The following is a 17,452-nucleotide window of genomic DNA, read 5'->3' as shown; positions in this document are numbered from 1 at the left end:
GATTTATAGAGCACTATCCTTGGGCTTGTAAGATCATCTTCCGGTGTCTTTTCAGCAAAATTGGGGACGAATGTATCGATAAGCTCATAGGTCCACACTTGGAATGCTAGTGCGAACCCATGTATAGTATAAGCGACATCACATACGCCTTTCTTGTTCCAGTTTTTCTTCTTCAAAAGATATAATCCACGGAGGTATTTGATATCTTTGTCAATACCCTGCAGGGTAGCTCTGAAGGACACCTTTCCCCATGGAAATTGGAGGAACATCTCCATGTCTTCCACCATGTGAAAGATTCTTAAACTTATCTTCCTCCTGTTATCAGATGCGAACAGATACTGGTAAATGAGAAATATGAGCCCCATCTTCCATGAATCCTCCTTATCAGAGCATCCGACGAAAAGGTCTTCAAGCTCTTTCAGTTTAACATCCTTTTTACCCTTAAAATATTTGAGGACAAGGGGTGGACATTCTTCAACCTCCTCCACCAACGGAAATCTGCCAAAGTTGAGGCCTGTCACCAATGCATAATCCTTCATGCCCCAGCAGACCTCCTTACCTTTGACCATGAACCTTATCTCCTTCGAATTTGAACTGACTTTTCTGATAAGCATCTGATGGAGTATGGTTCCTGAAAATAATAATGTCAGGGCTTGGAATATAGACTTGAATTGGGTCTGCAAAGCCCTATCCAAAAGATCATGGTGAGTAAACCTCTCCTTTATCTTTACCAAGCTAGGACCGGTGGATTTCCATGAAACACGGCCATTAAAATCATTGAGAATGGTTTCCTTTGGTGCCATCTGCAAAAACAATCATTAAAATCATAAACACAGTTTGGTTGATCAAAAACAATAAAATCATATTAATAATTGAAGCCCCACGCCCCACGCCTAACCCCCACGCCTCACGCCCACTACCCACGCCCAACGCCTAATCCCTACGCCCAACGCCCAACCCCCACGCCCAACGCCCAACCCCCACGCCCTACGCCCAACGCCCACGCCCAAACCCCACGCCCCACGCCTAACCCCCACGCCCAACGCCCACGCCCAACGCCCAACGCCCAACCCCCACGCCCAACCCCCACGCCCAACCCCCACGCCCAACGCCCAACCCCCAACGTCCACCCCCACGCCCAACGCCCAACCCCCACGCCCAACGCCCAACCCCCACGCCCAACCCCCACGCCCAACCCCCACGCCCAACGCCCAACCCCCACGCCCAACGCCCAAGCCCCCACGCCTAACCCCCACGCCCAACGCCCAAGCCCCCACGCCCACTCCCCACGCCCAACGCCCAACGCCCCCACGCCCACTCCCCACGCCTAAGCCCTACGCCCCACGCCCAAGACCCACGCCCAAACCCATTCCCCACGCCCAACTTCCACGCCTAACGCCCAACCCCCACGCCTAATCCCTACGCCCCACGCCCAACCCCCACGCCAAGCCCTAAACCTAAACTAAAACCCTAAAACCCTAATGTTCACCACCCTAAAACCCTATACCAGCTAAGCAAAACATTCACAAACATTCATATTCATAATAAGCAAAACATGCAAAGCAAATATTCACAAACATTCTCAGCATTTCAAACTATATCAATCTTAGCATTTTCACCAATCTCAAGTATATCTAACTATTCAACAATCTAAGCACAATCTATATCAATGCACTGACATATCAACAAAGATACTTAGAGTAAAGATAGTAAAACGGCCAAGAACAAATCGAATATCCGAATACCTAAACTATAAACCTAACTATTACAAACCGAACAAAGCTCCTTAGGGCACGAAAATATGACAAACAACAAACAATAAACCTAAACTATAAACCTAAACTAACCTCAAATCGTCCGTTGGCTAGAAGTTCGGCTTGGCGATCGACGAATGGTTGGGCTTCTTGGCGAACGTCGGCGGAGCTTGGCGTCGGCGGAGAAACGGAAACGGAAGAAGGCTGGGGAGGGAGGTGACGGAGAAGAAGAAGATGAAGAGGAAAGCGGGGAGAAGGGGAGTGCAACGGTCGGGGGGGAAAGGAAAGGGAGAAAGAGGAAAGCGGGGGAAAAGAAGAAAAGAAAAGAAAAGAAAAGAAAGAAAAAGAAAAGAAAAAAGAAAAAAAAAATATTGAAAAGGTTATTCAGGGGTATAATTGGAAAAAATTATAAAAAAAGGTTAAAAAACAAAAACAAATTTAGTGAGGTTAAATTTCAAAATAGTTAAGTTTTTAGGGTCATATTATCAAATTTCCCTTCTTAAATTGATTCCCCTAGCAAATATAATGAATTATTCCAAAAACTATGGACAATTGGACAAACTCTACTTTTTTTCTAGACAATTATGTATTATGTAACTTGAAAGAATCATTGTTATTTTAGTATTTTTTGAAATTAATTTTCGGAGTTTATTAATTATGTGTTATTGTACTTAAAAATTATTATTATTTTATTTTGTACTAAAATAATGTAATAAAAAATATTGGACTATTCATACCAAATTATGCAAAAACTCGAAAATAAATTAATTGACCGGTGAGAGAATTTTCAAGCTACCTCTTCTTTGGCTCGAGGAATCAATGAAATAAAATTTTGATTTTGAAGAAACAATGTATAGATGTGAATCTTGTTGGTGTTTGATTATGAAAAATAATATGGAAAAAGAGAAAGATGAAGGTTGTTTAAATTTAAAAAGAAATCAAAATAAATTTTGTAATAATTTTTTTTAATTAAAAAGTAATTGTAATAAAATATAAGCATACATTTTGTTTAGTTGTAAAAAAATGTTGGACCTTGTCATGTCTTAGTGATAAAGTAGTAAAATCATATAAAATAAATATATAATAGATTTGATCAAAATAAATTATATACAATGAGATATCTCAAAATAAATATGATGTATATGAAACAAAATACATGTTACCTTCTTTTTTAAAATGGTCTATATTTATTATGATCCAATTTTTATTTTTTTAAAAATTTCATTCAATTTATTAATTTATTTTTTATAAGCATCCAATTAATTAATCTTATATAATAGTCTTTAATATTTTATACATAAATGGATAAATAAATAAAAAAAGCGACAAATTAATATGGAACTTCCAAATATACTAAGATACAATGATGTAGTACAAACATTAAAATACAATATTGATGGCAGTATTGTAAATATAAGTTGACATTATCCTTTTGGCGTTGATCAAATCGGCACCAAAAAGACCAATCATATTAGTACAATTGAAAATGACAAACCAGACTAACCACACAATAACTGAAGAGTACTTTTTTAAAAAAATATTTTATTATTATATATATTTATTACTTGGGACTTTGTTGTATATTTAAAAATAAAATTAGTTCAATTGAAAAATAAGTTATTTAAATTTTAATTGTTTAAATTATTCTAATATATATTTTCTAAATATAAAATTAAATGTATTTTATTGATAAATGGATTGATTGAATGTTTGTAAATAAATTAGAAGAGACAAACTTGTTGGATTCATATTACAATGTTTAAGTTGAAATAAGTGTCCTGATAAGATAAGAGTAATCATGATAACTCTCTAAACTAAAAATAAAAATTCAATGTTAATTTTTTTTGGCTATTGAAAGACCTTTGAGAAGTTAAACGGTGTGATCTACTCTTTAAGGTTTGAAAAAAACTACAAACTAACACATAACAAATTTACTTAATGGAGGGAACGTAATAAACACAATGTAATATTGCATTAAAAATTGTGATTATACTAATTTTATAAATTAAAAAAAAAAAAAAAAACTCAGGAGATTGAAACACGGTTAGAAATGGTAATAATATCTGTATACCTGGTATTTGTGGTTACCAAATGGTTGAATTCGAGTATTTTAAATTGGGTCCGAGTTTGGGATGGAGAGTGAAAAGGATTATCTGACCCGCGGATTCGGAGTAAAAAATGAGAAGTGTGCGAAACACAAACTCGAAACTCGATCCCTGAAATATTAATATATATATATATATATATATTTGTTAAAGTTTAAAATGATTTTTCAAATTATATATCATTGCATTACAATTTTACAATAAATATATTATTTATTTTACACATATCCACCTTCCACGCCAACTTCATTTTAATTCTTCAATTTCTTTAATAACAAAATATTTTCTTAATTTAATTTGCTATTAATTTTTTGTCTTATATTAAACATTACTTTAATTTTCTTCTACCTCTCTTTAGTTTTTTTAACTCCAAATATGTAACAACAACAAAGTTATTAAAATTTTCAACTTCTATATATTTTTAATATTTGTTATTTAAAACCCACCAAGGTAAAATGAAATGTAAATTGTATAGATGGAAAAGTAAAATAATCTCAAAAGGGGCCGACTAATCCTTGTTAAGAGTGTGTTGTCATCTATGCCACATATATGATGTCGTTATTCATTCTCTCCAATAATGTGGCGGTGAAAATGGAGAGAATAATGTGTAAATTTTTATGGGGATCTTCTAACTCATCATTTTGTCATCTAGTTAATTGGGATAAAGTTAAATGTTTTAAAGATCAAGGAGGTCTAGATATTCGAGATCTTATTTATTTTAATAAAGTTCTTCTATCAAAATGGTGCAGTAGATTTACAATGGAGTCGAATAGTTTTTGGGCATCGATAATAAGATGTAAATATGGTAATGATTGGTCTGGTTGATTCACCAAAATATTTAATTATCTAGCGGGGTGTAACATTTGGAGGAGAATTTATCATATGAAAAGTTTTCGTGAACCGTCTATATTCATTGTGGGGGAAGGTTCTTCGATTAAATTTTGGGACGACATTTGGTGTAATGTCAAAAGTCTAGCTACGACGTATCTTGAGTTTGTTTCCATTACTAAATGTAGAAATGCCACAGTTAAGGACATGTTTAATTTTCGGTTTAGTAGTTTCGCTAGCCGAATTAGATATAAAAGAAGATTAAACATTATGGAGACTTCGTCCCATAATAGAGTTTTATTTTAGGTAGGACGCAAACAAATGTCACCGTCTGAACAAGACATTATGCATTGACAAGATATGGATAGTTTCCATATGGGGCATTGCTACAAGTTGTTTGCTAAGATGATTCATATAATTTTTATTGGGAGTCAAAGATTTCATTCAAGATTTCGTTTTTTGGATGGAGCGTTATTTATGGTGGAATTTTAACAGATGATATATGCATGAAAAAATGTTGTATTATGGTTAGTCGTTGTCGTATGTGTCAAAAAGGTTGAATCGGCAACTCACTTTCTTTGCATTGTTGATAGGTGACTAGTATTTGGAGCCTTTTGTGGAGTATTACTAGGATTCATTGGGTGATGTCCGAGTCTTTAGGTAGTTGCTGGAAAATTTAGATTGATGCGGCTGATATGGTAAGCTTACATATTTGGGTTACCATCCAATTATTCTTTGGTGAACTATCTGGTTGGAGAGAAGTCGTTGATTTTTAATGATCGTAGTCGTCCGATCCGTATCATTCATAATACTATTATTATGATGATACTTTCAATTATTTGTTATTTTCATGTCATCTTTTTTCATTTGCTTAAACGGTTTTTTATTTCCATTTTTAATATATCTGAACCTTTTTTTAAAAAAAACCCACCAAGGTAGTTTATTGGTAGGAGTCGGTTTAAGATAGTAAATGTTATGAGTTGAACTTTATCTTAAAGATAATTCACCTCTATTAAAAAAAACAAAAAAAAAAACATTAAAGCAGATTCAAAATGGATACTTCACTCCCACTCTCGCGGGCAGGGTAGCGGTTACCCATTTTTATCCTTAAACACGATGGCTAATTAAAAGATGACTACATATAACCATTAATAATTATAGACTTTATTAAAGATTTCGCAATGGGCGATGATGATCTTATTACTCCATGATTCATCTAGTTGCGTAACTTAGGAAAGAATTCAATTCCCAGAGATGGTCGTCCTCTACCGAATGCTTGATAGCTTTTCCCAGTTCTTCCGCTCTTGTTCTAACCTCATGTCCTTCACTCGATGCCATCAAATTTTCAATGCTTTTCTTAATGACGGATGCGGTCACTAGTTGATCGCGTTCTCCCCAACCTATGACCGGAACTCCGACTTTGAGTACGTGGGTCATGAGTAAGGCGTTATGCGGCTGGTCGGAGTGCATTGGCCATGTAGCCAATGGCACGCCCATGGTTAGGCTCTCTAGGCATGAGTTCCAGCCGCAGTGGCTCATAAATCCCCCAACCGACAGGTGCCGGAGTATCTCGAGCTGAGGAGCCCAATCTCTGGTCACCTTTCCCACCCCTTTCACCCGCTCCTCGAACCCTTCCGGCAGCTGAAGGATTGTGGATTCACCGTTGAATATGTCTCCTCTGTCGGCATCTCTCAACACCCATAAGAACCTCTGTTTACTTTCTTCCAACCCTAGAGCCAGCTCATTGACCTGTTCTTGGCTCATGGTTGTTAATGATCCAAATGATACGTATATCACAGATCTTGGTGGTTGTTTATCCAGCCATTCCAAGGTTGGGTGAGCTTTGTCGTCGATTGCTGTGACTGGGAACAAAGGCGCAATCGCCCATTGCTTCTTCTTCTTGTTGTTGTCAACGGCTGCGTCGGCATGTGTTGTTTGGGCTAGAAGGTCGAGGTAAGGGCCCTCGATTGCTCGACATGTGCTGAATAGATTGCCATGTTTGAGATGATCAAATTGAGTCTGAATGGAGAAAAAGTTGGCAAGGTCTGGGGTGAAGCAATTGTCTAGAGTCGGGATGGCCTCGGGCTCCACCTCGACCACGGGGAAAGGTTTCCCGGAGAACTGGCACGTTATACAGAAGGTGCAAAAGGTGGAGCTACAATTGAAAGAATAGGACTCTGCATTCGGAACAGAGGCAGCATCCTGGACCACGTAATTCATTAGGTTGTCGTGGATAACCACGAGTCTTCTAGTTCTAGTTGTAGTTATAGTTGTATCCCCCGAGGAGGAAAGTTCCCGTAGCAAGGTGGCTACAGGTTCTCGCAACTTCAAAGAGGCTTCAAAGGAGGGCCAAAGATGTTGGGGGAATTTAACAGAGGAGTATGGTTCGGGAGGGGGAGAGTTAAAAGGGGGTGTGAGCAATTCGTGGAATATGATTCCGGAAGTATTGAGGAGGAGAGTGTCGTGCCGGAGCTTGACCTGGCGGCAGTGGATGGCGGAGGCGGCGTAGTGAACGGGGAAGCCCCGAGAGCGGATGAGGTGAGAAAGACGGAGGAGCTGGTTTAAATGGCTTTGGGCTGGAAAAGGAACCATTAAGAACACTACATCCTGCTCACGAAGCTTTGATTCATTTGGGAAGCTAGTAATATTATTAGCCATGGATGGATGGATGGATGGATATTATTGAGTTGAAGTTGTTTCCTTACTCAATCTCCTTTGGCTTTGGATTTGGATTTATGGTTGCACGATTATTTCAAGAATATTATTTTGTCCATATTTGTACCAGCTAAGATATTTCTGCCGGCAAGATAATAACTACCTTCAATTATTCATCGCATCACCACCATCACCGATTTCAAATTCAAATTTTTGGACCATTACTTATAAAATAAAAAAGTTTCCAAATTAATAATATACATTAGTCCAAGCAATAATAATCAAACATAGATTTGTTTACTTTTCTTTATAAAAACGGTCATTTTTTTCTAGAAATGATTCTCATTTATTATTAACAAATCTAAGTATACCATCGTAATAATCTCCTAAACATATATTTGTTTAATATTTATAAAATAAATTATTCCTATTCTTTCTTCGCCTTCCATAGTTATAGGTCTCTCTCACCCTATCACTCTCTGTCCACGAATGCATCTTTCTCCCTTCTCACGCCTATTCTACTTAGTTCCATATTGAGAAGTGAAAACCTTCTTTTTATTTAATCTTGTTTATTTTTTTTTTTTAATTTACTAAATTTTTACGTTTAAATATGCATTTTGCATTCTTTTTAATAAAAAATAATATTTAAAAAAACAAATTTATTCAATTCTTGATATGAGATTCTGTTGGTTATTTTTGAATATCACTAAGGAGAGTAATAATGAACGTCGCTAAGGTGGCCGAAAACCAACTGGCGCATAAATGTACCTTACCGGATTTATTGTTTGCGTTGATATATTTCACGACGCTAACATTTTGAGATACAAGATTAGCGTCGGTAAATGCAGCAACAAGTATAAGTGTCGGAAAATGTGGTTTTAAACCGAACCAGTCATTTGTTGTTCTTGTTTCTATTATTATTATTTTTGCCATATTGAGCTTAAATTAAGCTTTTTGTTCTAAACTCATTTCAGCTTAATTAGCACATCAAACCAACAATGAAGAAACTTTTTCACCCAAAACTGATATGAAAAAAGAGGTATATAAGTAAAAGCTGAGAGATAAGAATTAATACATAATAAAAGGAATGATATATAGTAAAAGTTCTAGAGTTTAGCTTACAATTAATAATCGATCCAACTAGCTAGCCATGAAGAAATGACATGGATCTGTAATATAATGGATGTGGTTTGTGATTATTAACTTCACATATTATTCATAAGACTGTATGATTTAATTCGTCTAACAAATAAAATGTCAATTAATGTTAAATTTACACATCAAGGTGTAAATTATTTTATTTGATAATGTGTAATATTAATTTGTACATTACAAACTAATTAGTTATCTTTGTAAATTTATTATTAGTCTTAAAATTAGTTCAAATGTCAATTAATGTTAAATTTATTGAAAAATCGTATTTTAAATTATATATTACCATAGTACATTATAACTATAGTGTGGTACATCATCATAGTTTGTCCATCATATTTTTTTTTAATTCATTACGAGTTCGATTTAATCTTAAAACGTTTTGAGTTTAAGTAGATGATAAACAGTGGGGTATAGTGTTAGTTCTCATTTAATTCCTTCAAAAAATATATAAATATTTAAATTATATGATTTATTAAAAAATGAAATATTTGATTATTATTGTAAGGATCATTCAAAAGTGTTATTTAATCGAATAAGATTAATATTCTAAAAGAAGAAATAAAAGGTAAAATATTATTACTCTACTAATATCTATAGTTAATATATATATATATTTATTATTTTTAAATAAATGATGCATATCTCTATTCTGAAAACGCGACTAGCACAGCGAAAGAGAATTCACTGTTATATAAAACGGACCTGACTGTTATACAAAACGGACCTGATTGTTATACAAGGGGGACCCTAAGTCGGCAAAGTCCCTTTTGTATAACTGTAAGGTCCCTTTTGTATAAGGGCGAGGTCCCTTCGCTATGCGAGTCGCGATTTCAGAGCAGAGATATGTATCATTTCTCTTATTTTTAATGTCTCATCATAATTAATTAACAAAGGATAAACATTATTCAACCAATCAAATAAATTTTTTAGTGTACTATAAACCATGTCCTCATTCGTCCTATTTAATTTATTCTCTTTTATTTATTTAAAAAATTAAAAAAAAATTCAATATAAAAATGAGTCAAATTAAAATAAATAATAATAATATTTTATATTAATAAATTGCACCATCTAATTAAATGAAATAAACTTAAAAAAATTAATTGTCCAAAAAATATATCATAACATCTACTTTTATAAAATCAAACAAACAACTTAATATAATCGATAAATTATTTATCTCTCTCAATAATTTTTTTTAATTCAATTAATTATTTCTCTCATTTATTAATTTAATTAAATATATAATAAGTTAATAAAAAGTAATATATTAATAATAAAAAAAATAAAATTATTAATATATTAATAATTATTTTACTCAATGGAAAATATTATTTCAATCTCTTTTCTCTCATTAAAAGTCTCTTTCTTTAAATATTTGTTCATCTTTTGGAATATTTTAGATATTGAAGCTCAATTAACTGCGTAATAAGGATTAATTAACTACAAAAATATCAATTAACTACAAAAATATCAATCAACAACATTCAACTAACACATCTATTCTCTATTAGTGGTTTTTATATAGATTAAATATTAATAGTTGTTGATTTGAGTTGTATCAATCTTAGTAATTTGTGGTTTAAGTTGAATATGTTACTAGTTTAAGAATTTGCCTCTATTAATATTATTATTGTTGAAAAGGAAATCTCGTAGGAAAAATCAGTAAAGACAGTACAAGAACTCGTTGATCTCTCAAAGGACATCCAAATTAATTAACAACATTTTATATTTTGTTTCTTGAAGTTATTTTTCTATTAGTTATCCATTTATCTCTCATTCGGTAGATGTGTTTGAAAAATAACTTATTTTGTACTTATTTATAATAATTTAATAATAATTTTTTTTTAAAGATATTAATTTATTATTTTTTAATAATAATAAATTGTAGAGAAAAATATTAAATACATTCTTTTTTTAAGATGACATTTATATCTAAAATTGAAGGGAAAAAAATAGTTTTAGAGGTGCGATAAAAAGAGAGAATGAGAAGAAAATAAGATGTTATTAGCAAAAAAACAAAATAAAAAAATAAATAAAAAAAAAAAAAAAAAAAATGATAAACGGTAAAAAGAGAAAAAGAAAAATTTTATTATATTTTTAAATTGACATAATTTTCTCTCCAAATGATTTCTCTTATTTAAAAATAGTATTAATTAATTAATTCATCTAGTTGCGTAAGTTAGGAAAGCATTCAACTCCCGGTGACCGTCGTCTACGGACTGCTTGATCATTTTGCCCAGCTCTTCCGCTCTTGTTCTAACTGCATGTCCTTCACTCGATGCCATCAACCTTTCAATGCTTTTCTTAATGGCGGATGAGGTCACTAGTTCATCGCGTTCTCCCCAACCTATGACCTGAACTCCCACTTTGAGTATGTGGGTCATGAGTAAGGCGTTATGCGGCTGGTCGGAGTGCATTGGCCATGTAGCCAATGGCACGCCCATGGTTAGGCTCTCTAGGCATGAGTTCCATCCGCAGTGGCTCATAAATCCCCCAACCGATGGGTGCCGGAGAATCCCGAGCTGAGGTGCCCAATCTCTCGTCACCTTTCCCACCCCTTCCACCCTCTCCTCGAACCCTTCCGGCAGCGGAAGGATTGTGGATTCAGCGTCGAAAATGTCTCCTCTATCCGCATCTCTCAACACCCATAGGAACCTCTGTTTACTTTCTTCCAATCCTAGAGCCAGCTCATTGATCTGTTCACGGCTCATGGTTGTTGTTGATCCAAAGGATACGTATATCACCGATTTGGGTGGGTGTTTATCTAGCCATTCCAAGGTTGGGTGAGTTTTGTCGTCCTCGTTTGCTGTAACTGGGAACAACGGGGCAATGGCCCATTGCTTGGTCGTCTTGTCAACGGCGTCTGCATCTGTTGTTTGGGCTAGAAGGTCGAGGTAAGGGCCCTCGATTGGTCGACATGTGCTGAATAATTTTCCATGACTGAGATGATCAAACTGATTCTGAATGGAAAAAAAATTGAAAACTACTGGAATGAAGCAATTGTCTAGAGTCGGGATTTCCTCGGGATCCACCTCAACCACCGGGAAAGGTTTTCCGGAGAACTGGCACGTTAAACAGAAGTTGCAAAATCTGGAGCCACAATTGAAAGAATAGGACTCTGCATTCGGAACAGAGGCAACATCCTGAACCACGTAACTCATTAGGTTGTCGTGGATGACCACGAGTCTTCTAGTTCTAGTTCTAGTTGTATCCACCGAAGAGGAAAGTTCCCGTAGCAACGCACCCACAGGTTCGCGCAGATTCAAGGAGGCTTCAAAAGAAGGCCAAAGATGTTGGGGGAATTTGACAGAGGAGTATGGTTCAGGAGGGGGAGAGTTAAAAGGGGGCGTGGGCAATTCGTGGAATATGATTCCGGAAGTATTCAGGAGGAGAGTGTCGTGCTCGTGCCGGAGTTTGGCCTGGCGGCAGTGGATGGCGGAGGCAGCGTAGTGAACGGGGAAGCCACGGGAGCGGATGAGGTGAGAAAGACGAAGGATCTGGTTTAAGTGGCTTTGGGCTGGAAATGGCACCATTAAAAACACTACATCCTGCTCACCAAGCTTGGAATCATTTGGGAAGCTAATAGTAGCCATTGATGATTGATGGATGGATGGATATGGATGATGAGTTGAAGTTCTTAATTAATTCTATACTCCATCATTCAATCTCTTTATAATGTAAATAGATTAATATTCTAGAAGAGTCAGGCCAAGATTTGGCTTTATGCAGATAGCGAATATTTTGCATTGGTATGGAATATGATAAATATTAGATATACTTTTGCCGGCAATATAACCGAATTAAAGAGAACATACTAGAATAGAATAGGATATAAGAACATTTGTAATTAAACAAAATTTAGTTGATATAATAGATTCAGGGAAAAATTTGACGAAATTGCCTTATTTGATATTTTGACCCGCACATATAATTAAATGCGCGGGTGACACCTTTATATTTTTTTTGACGAAATTGTCCCTGTTGCAAGACGCAACCGGATGTCAGGTGAAAAGTTGACAATGACTTGCGAAAAGTCTATAATTGCGTCTCGCAACTGACATTCGCGAGACGCAGTTTTTTTTTAAAAAAAAAATAAATAATAAAAAAATTGCGTCTCGTGATTATCGGTTGCGTCTCACGATTGTCGATTGCGTCTCGCGATTATAGACTTTTCGCAACGGAAGCATTTCATTTAAAAAAAAGTGTCACCGGTGTATTTAATTTTATACGCCAGTCAAAAAAATTAAATAAGGACATATTTAAGGTCATCCATTCAAATTTCCCTAGATTGAAACTAGTTACTTTTTTAAAAAAAAAATTAGGAATCACAATTATAAACAATCATGCGGTTTTAGACCCGGGAAGACATTGAGATTTCCTATTTCTGTCTGAAATAAAGTATTTTTGGTTTTTTCTGAAGCAAAGAGATTTTAGAGATAGAGGAAAAAATAAATAGCAGATGCCCCTCGCCCTATCTGGATAAGATTAATATCTATTTACTAGTATACTTATCTTATTCAGTAATGACCCATTAAAATTGCCTTCCCAAGATCTATAATCGTCTCAAAAGATCCCATATATATACATTATTGGATCTTTTGAATAACACTTAAGAAGATCTTATGAAAATCGAACAATTTTCCCGAATTGGCTGGGATAGTATTTGTGTCCACTATTCCGATTTCACATTGATTATATCCCAAACTTTATAAATATAATTAAATATATAACATCACAAATATATTTATTTATTCTTCATATTTTATAGAGAGAAAAAAATAAGACTATTTTGATTATAATAATAAAAGAAAAATGACCGGTCACATGCGCAGGAGAGGAAAAAAAAAATATTTGATATAATTTCAATCCCAAATACTAATAATACTCAAATTATTTCTTTCTTTCAACTCTCCTGCAAAAATATTTTCTCAACTCAAAATCTTAACTCAATGGTATGTTTTTCATATCTAGTTATACCAAATATTTAATTTATTTTTTATTTGAATAATAACAAATTTATTCATGTTTAATGTTCAGGAAACCAACAAAGACAAGATCGCAATCGTTGATCAGATAGTCGTTGAATAAGAGTGTAAATGTAATAAGACGAGGTCCTAGTAAAAATATGTTGTAGGCAACTTTTAATTTTTTTTATGGTTTAGCTGTAGTTCTAGCTATACTTGTGCCTTCCTTTTATATACTAAAATAAATAAATAAATAAATGAATCATTAAACTCTCTGAACAGATAAATAAATAAATAATAGATAAAATTCGGGAAAAAATGATTTTTTTTGGAAAAAACGTCCCAAAAATTCAATCTTTCGAGAACTTTTGGGAAAAAATCATCCTTAAAGATTTCATTTTCGAGAGAAAACATCCCGAAAAATAAATCTTTCAGAAACTTTCGGGAAATAATTGTCCCAAAAGATTTTATTTTTGAGAGAAGACATCCCAAAAATGAATATTTGGGAAACTTTCGGGAAAAAAATATCCCAAAAGATTTCATTTTCGAGAGTAAACATCCCGAAAATGAAACTTTCGAAAAAAAAACGTTCCGAAGTAATCCTGAAAATGCCCATTTTTACCAGCTCCAACCAAAAATCTATTAAAAAATTAATCGAAAAACACTAATCGCTAAACCATAATCAATTGCTAAACAAAACGTCCCGAAAGTTCATGCATGTAGAAATATTCAGAATTTTACATTGTAGTCTTTTCGAAAGACATGGATGCAGGAATAAACTTCTCTTGAAACAAAGACGAAGAGATATAAGTTTAGAAACGAAGAGAAATGAAAATGAAGAGCAAACGTAAGGGACTTGAAGTCTTACTATTTTGAACTTTTAAGATGAAGAAGAAGGAAGAAAACACCGAAAATATAGTCGGAGTCGTTGACTGAAGAAGAAAGAAGAAGACGCCGAATAAGAGATTTTGCCGGATAAATAGTCTAAAGGAAAAAATCAATCGCCGAAGACAAATAAAGAATTGTAGAGATGGCGAAGAGGGAGATAAAGAAAAGAGAGTGAAAGAATAGGGGGAATAGAAACAAAATATAAAAAATATATAATATTCTTTTTTTAAAATGTTCGACGCGTGGCCACGTCGGATTCATGGCATTTCTTTCGTTACCCTATCATTTTTTATAATATAAATAATTAATATATTATAATATATATATATATAATTTAAAATTATGTTTATATAATTTTTTTATTTTTTTTGTTTTAAAGAATATGATATAATGGTGTCCGGGGATTCTCCAAAATCAAATGGGACAAAATGACAGTAAAAGTAAATTTATGAAGTAAAATGGAACGGAAATGGTATACACCTCGATGTACATAGTAAGATTTTAAGTTCAATTTTTATTGATATATATATCCTATTTAATAAAAAGAAATTAAGTACATTATAAAATATAAACCATTATTATGTGTACTATGGGGAGAGATGTCAAACCGAAATTATTCCCAAGAGGTGAGCCGTGAGTGCCACAAACTAAGTCTGAGCCTATCTGCCAGCGTCCTAAAAATAATAATAATACAGCTATAATTCACATTAATATTATATTTAACTAATTATATAAGATATTTTATTAATTTTTATATTTTTTAATGTAATTTAAACTATATGAAATTAACTAAAACTTAAAAAACCAATAAGTTTTTTCCAGTTAGAATATCCCGAATTTGGATCTATATTTGTTCTATGCACTAGGATATCATATAATATTTGTCACGCATCTATTAAATATTAAGATATTTATAATTTTTAAAGGAATAATTGATATTTTTCTTTATTCTAACATTCTTAAATTACTCATTGTATCTAATTATGTTTTATTTATTATTAAATAAGTAATAAATTTTTTATTAATTTTAATTTTTTTAGTATTTTTTTTATTCTTTAATATAATTTATTTATTCAATATTTAATTTAATAATATAAACTTTTTTGTTATATAATAATATTATAAATTAAAATAATAAATATTTATAAACTATTTAAAACATGTCAAAATATCATGATTTTTTTTTTAAAATTATTTTATTATATTATGTTTATTTTTTAAATAATAATTTATTTCAAAATATTATTATATTATAAAAAAGTGTTTATATCGTGTTTTAAAAAATATTATTGAATTTAATATTAAATAAATAAAACTGAAATAAAAAATTTATTAAAAAATCTAAAAAACTGAAAGATAAAATATTAAAAATATATTTAGAAAAATTTGATAATTTTAAAATGAGTGAATGGTATATTTTAGACTTAATTAATAATGGATAAAAAATCAAATAATATATTTTAAATATAATTTATTTTAAATAAAAAATACAAATTGCTCAGAACTTTAATTTGATTCATTGTCCACTTATAATTAACACATTAGAGAATTAAGGAAGAAAGCTTCGTCCATCACATCACATGAATATGTTGAAAATAAAGTTTAGAAAAATTAAATTATTTTTTATTTTGTTTGGAAGGTAATAAGTTTTTTTTGTTATTTTAAAATCATAATGTCTTTGTTTAAGACGTTTTAAATCAAATCGAATTAACTATATTAAATTTAGAAAAAATAACATTTTGTATTCAATTAAAGTGTTCAAATAGAAGAAAAAAATTATTATTAAGATACTTTAAGTAGTCAATAATATTTGTAGTAAAATTTAATTATTCCATGGTTAGTTTTGGTGTGAGATTAGGGATGTACTTACGTGTCATTACAATTTTTTTATTTTAATTAAATAATAAAATATTATTTTCTCTTACTCTTAATTTTTTTTTCTTCATTTATATTTTTCAAAATCAAAACACCAATCAAATTTCTCTCATATTTTACACTATTTCTTTAAATTAAAATAGTTTTGTGTGAGGTTACACATTTTATTTTATTGGATAAAAAGTTTTGTACATTTATTTTTATTGGATTTTATTCTTCACTATTGACACTGTTAACATTTGTAAGGCTAGATGACATGCTTATGCACCATTATAATTATTACTTTTTAAATTACAAACACAATCTTATTTATTTTATTTTTGTATAAACATAATCATATAATTTACTTTCCCTCCTCTCTACTCTAGTTTTCATAATCAAAATACCAATAAGACTAACTCAAAATAAAATATATAAGAGTAATGTCGGCAATATTAACGTCTTTTAATAACCCGTTCTGAAGGCAAATGTAAATCTAACAACTTCCTACTCTTTACACTAATAAAACAGCTATTTATTTAAATTGAAATTTCAGTTGATTCTTTTCTCTAGCCAAATTGTTAAGCTTCTTCTCAATTTCATTTAAAGTTATACGCAATTATAAAAGTAATTCTCCTAGCCAATATGGTTGCTTTGTCTTTTTTGGAGGCCGGTCATTTTTACAACTTTAATATATTTTTATGATTTGCAGAGTGAATTAGTTCTAGCATTTGGAAATTACTATAAGACTATATATGGACACTTAGACAAACTCATTTTCTCCTACAATTAGTTTTTTTTAATTGGAAAAAAATTATTTCTCTGTACTAAAATATGATGGATGGACAAACATTGATTACTTAAGGGCTACTTTGAAGTGGTAGTTTTTTTTAATTTTATCTGATTTTATCTTAAACACAATATATCACTTCAACTATCTAATTAATCTCTTTATTTATTAAAATACAAAATTATTCTTTATTCTTTTAATATAAATTAATTATGAAATAAAAATACAGAGAGAAAGAGTTATTTGATAAAAAAAATAAAAATATATATTTTTTTAATTTTATTCAAACCAGAATTTTTTTTTAAGTTTAATCGATAAGTTATAGTTGTGAGGTGTTATGCTAGTTCTCCTTTATTACAAAAAAAAAAAAAAAAAAAAAAAAAAAAAAAAATAAAGTAAAAAAAATATATTTCTCAAACGAGGGTAAGTGTCCCATTACACGAAATTAGTCATGAT

At 32.0% G+C, this 17,452-nt stretch overlaps 2 protein-coding genes across 2 annotated transcripts; both read right to left on the bottom strand.

Annotated features, from left to right (window-relative positions):
* Positions 1 to 5,786: 5,786 nt before the first annotated feature.
* LOC124914857 (zeatin O-glucosyltransferase-like) lies at positions 5,787 to 7,448 on the bottom strand. The gene has a single exon (XM_047455474.1). The coding sequence runs from the start codon at positions 7,343 to 7,345 to the stop codon at positions 5,900 to 5,902; it is 1,446 nt and encodes a 481-aa protein (XP_047311430.1). The 5' UTR covers positions 7,346 to 7,448; the 3' UTR covers positions 5,787 to 5,899.
* A 3,189-nt stretch (positions 7,449 to 10,637) lies between these two features.
* LOC124916233 (zeatin O-xylosyltransferase-like) lies at positions 10,638 to 12,105 on the bottom strand. The gene has a single exon (XM_047456963.1). It carries the CDS (start codon positions 12,091 to 12,093, stop codon positions 10,663 to 10,665), a length of 1,431 nt encoding a protein of 476 aa, XP_047312919.1. The 5' UTR covers positions 12,094 to 12,105; the 3' UTR covers positions 10,638 to 10,662.
* Positions 12,106 to 17,452: the final 5,347 nt, after the last annotated feature.

This window comes from Impatiens glandulifera, chromosome 9, assembly GCF_907164915.1.
Source record: "Impatiens glandulifera chromosome 9, dImpGla2.1, whole genome shotgun sequence".
Lineage (NCBI taxonomy): Eukaryota > Viridiplantae > Streptophyta > Magnoliopsida > Ericales > Balsaminaceae > Impatiens > Impatiens glandulifera.
Note: the sequence above shows the minus strand (reverse complement) of the source record. Positions and strands in the feature narration are given on the sequence as shown.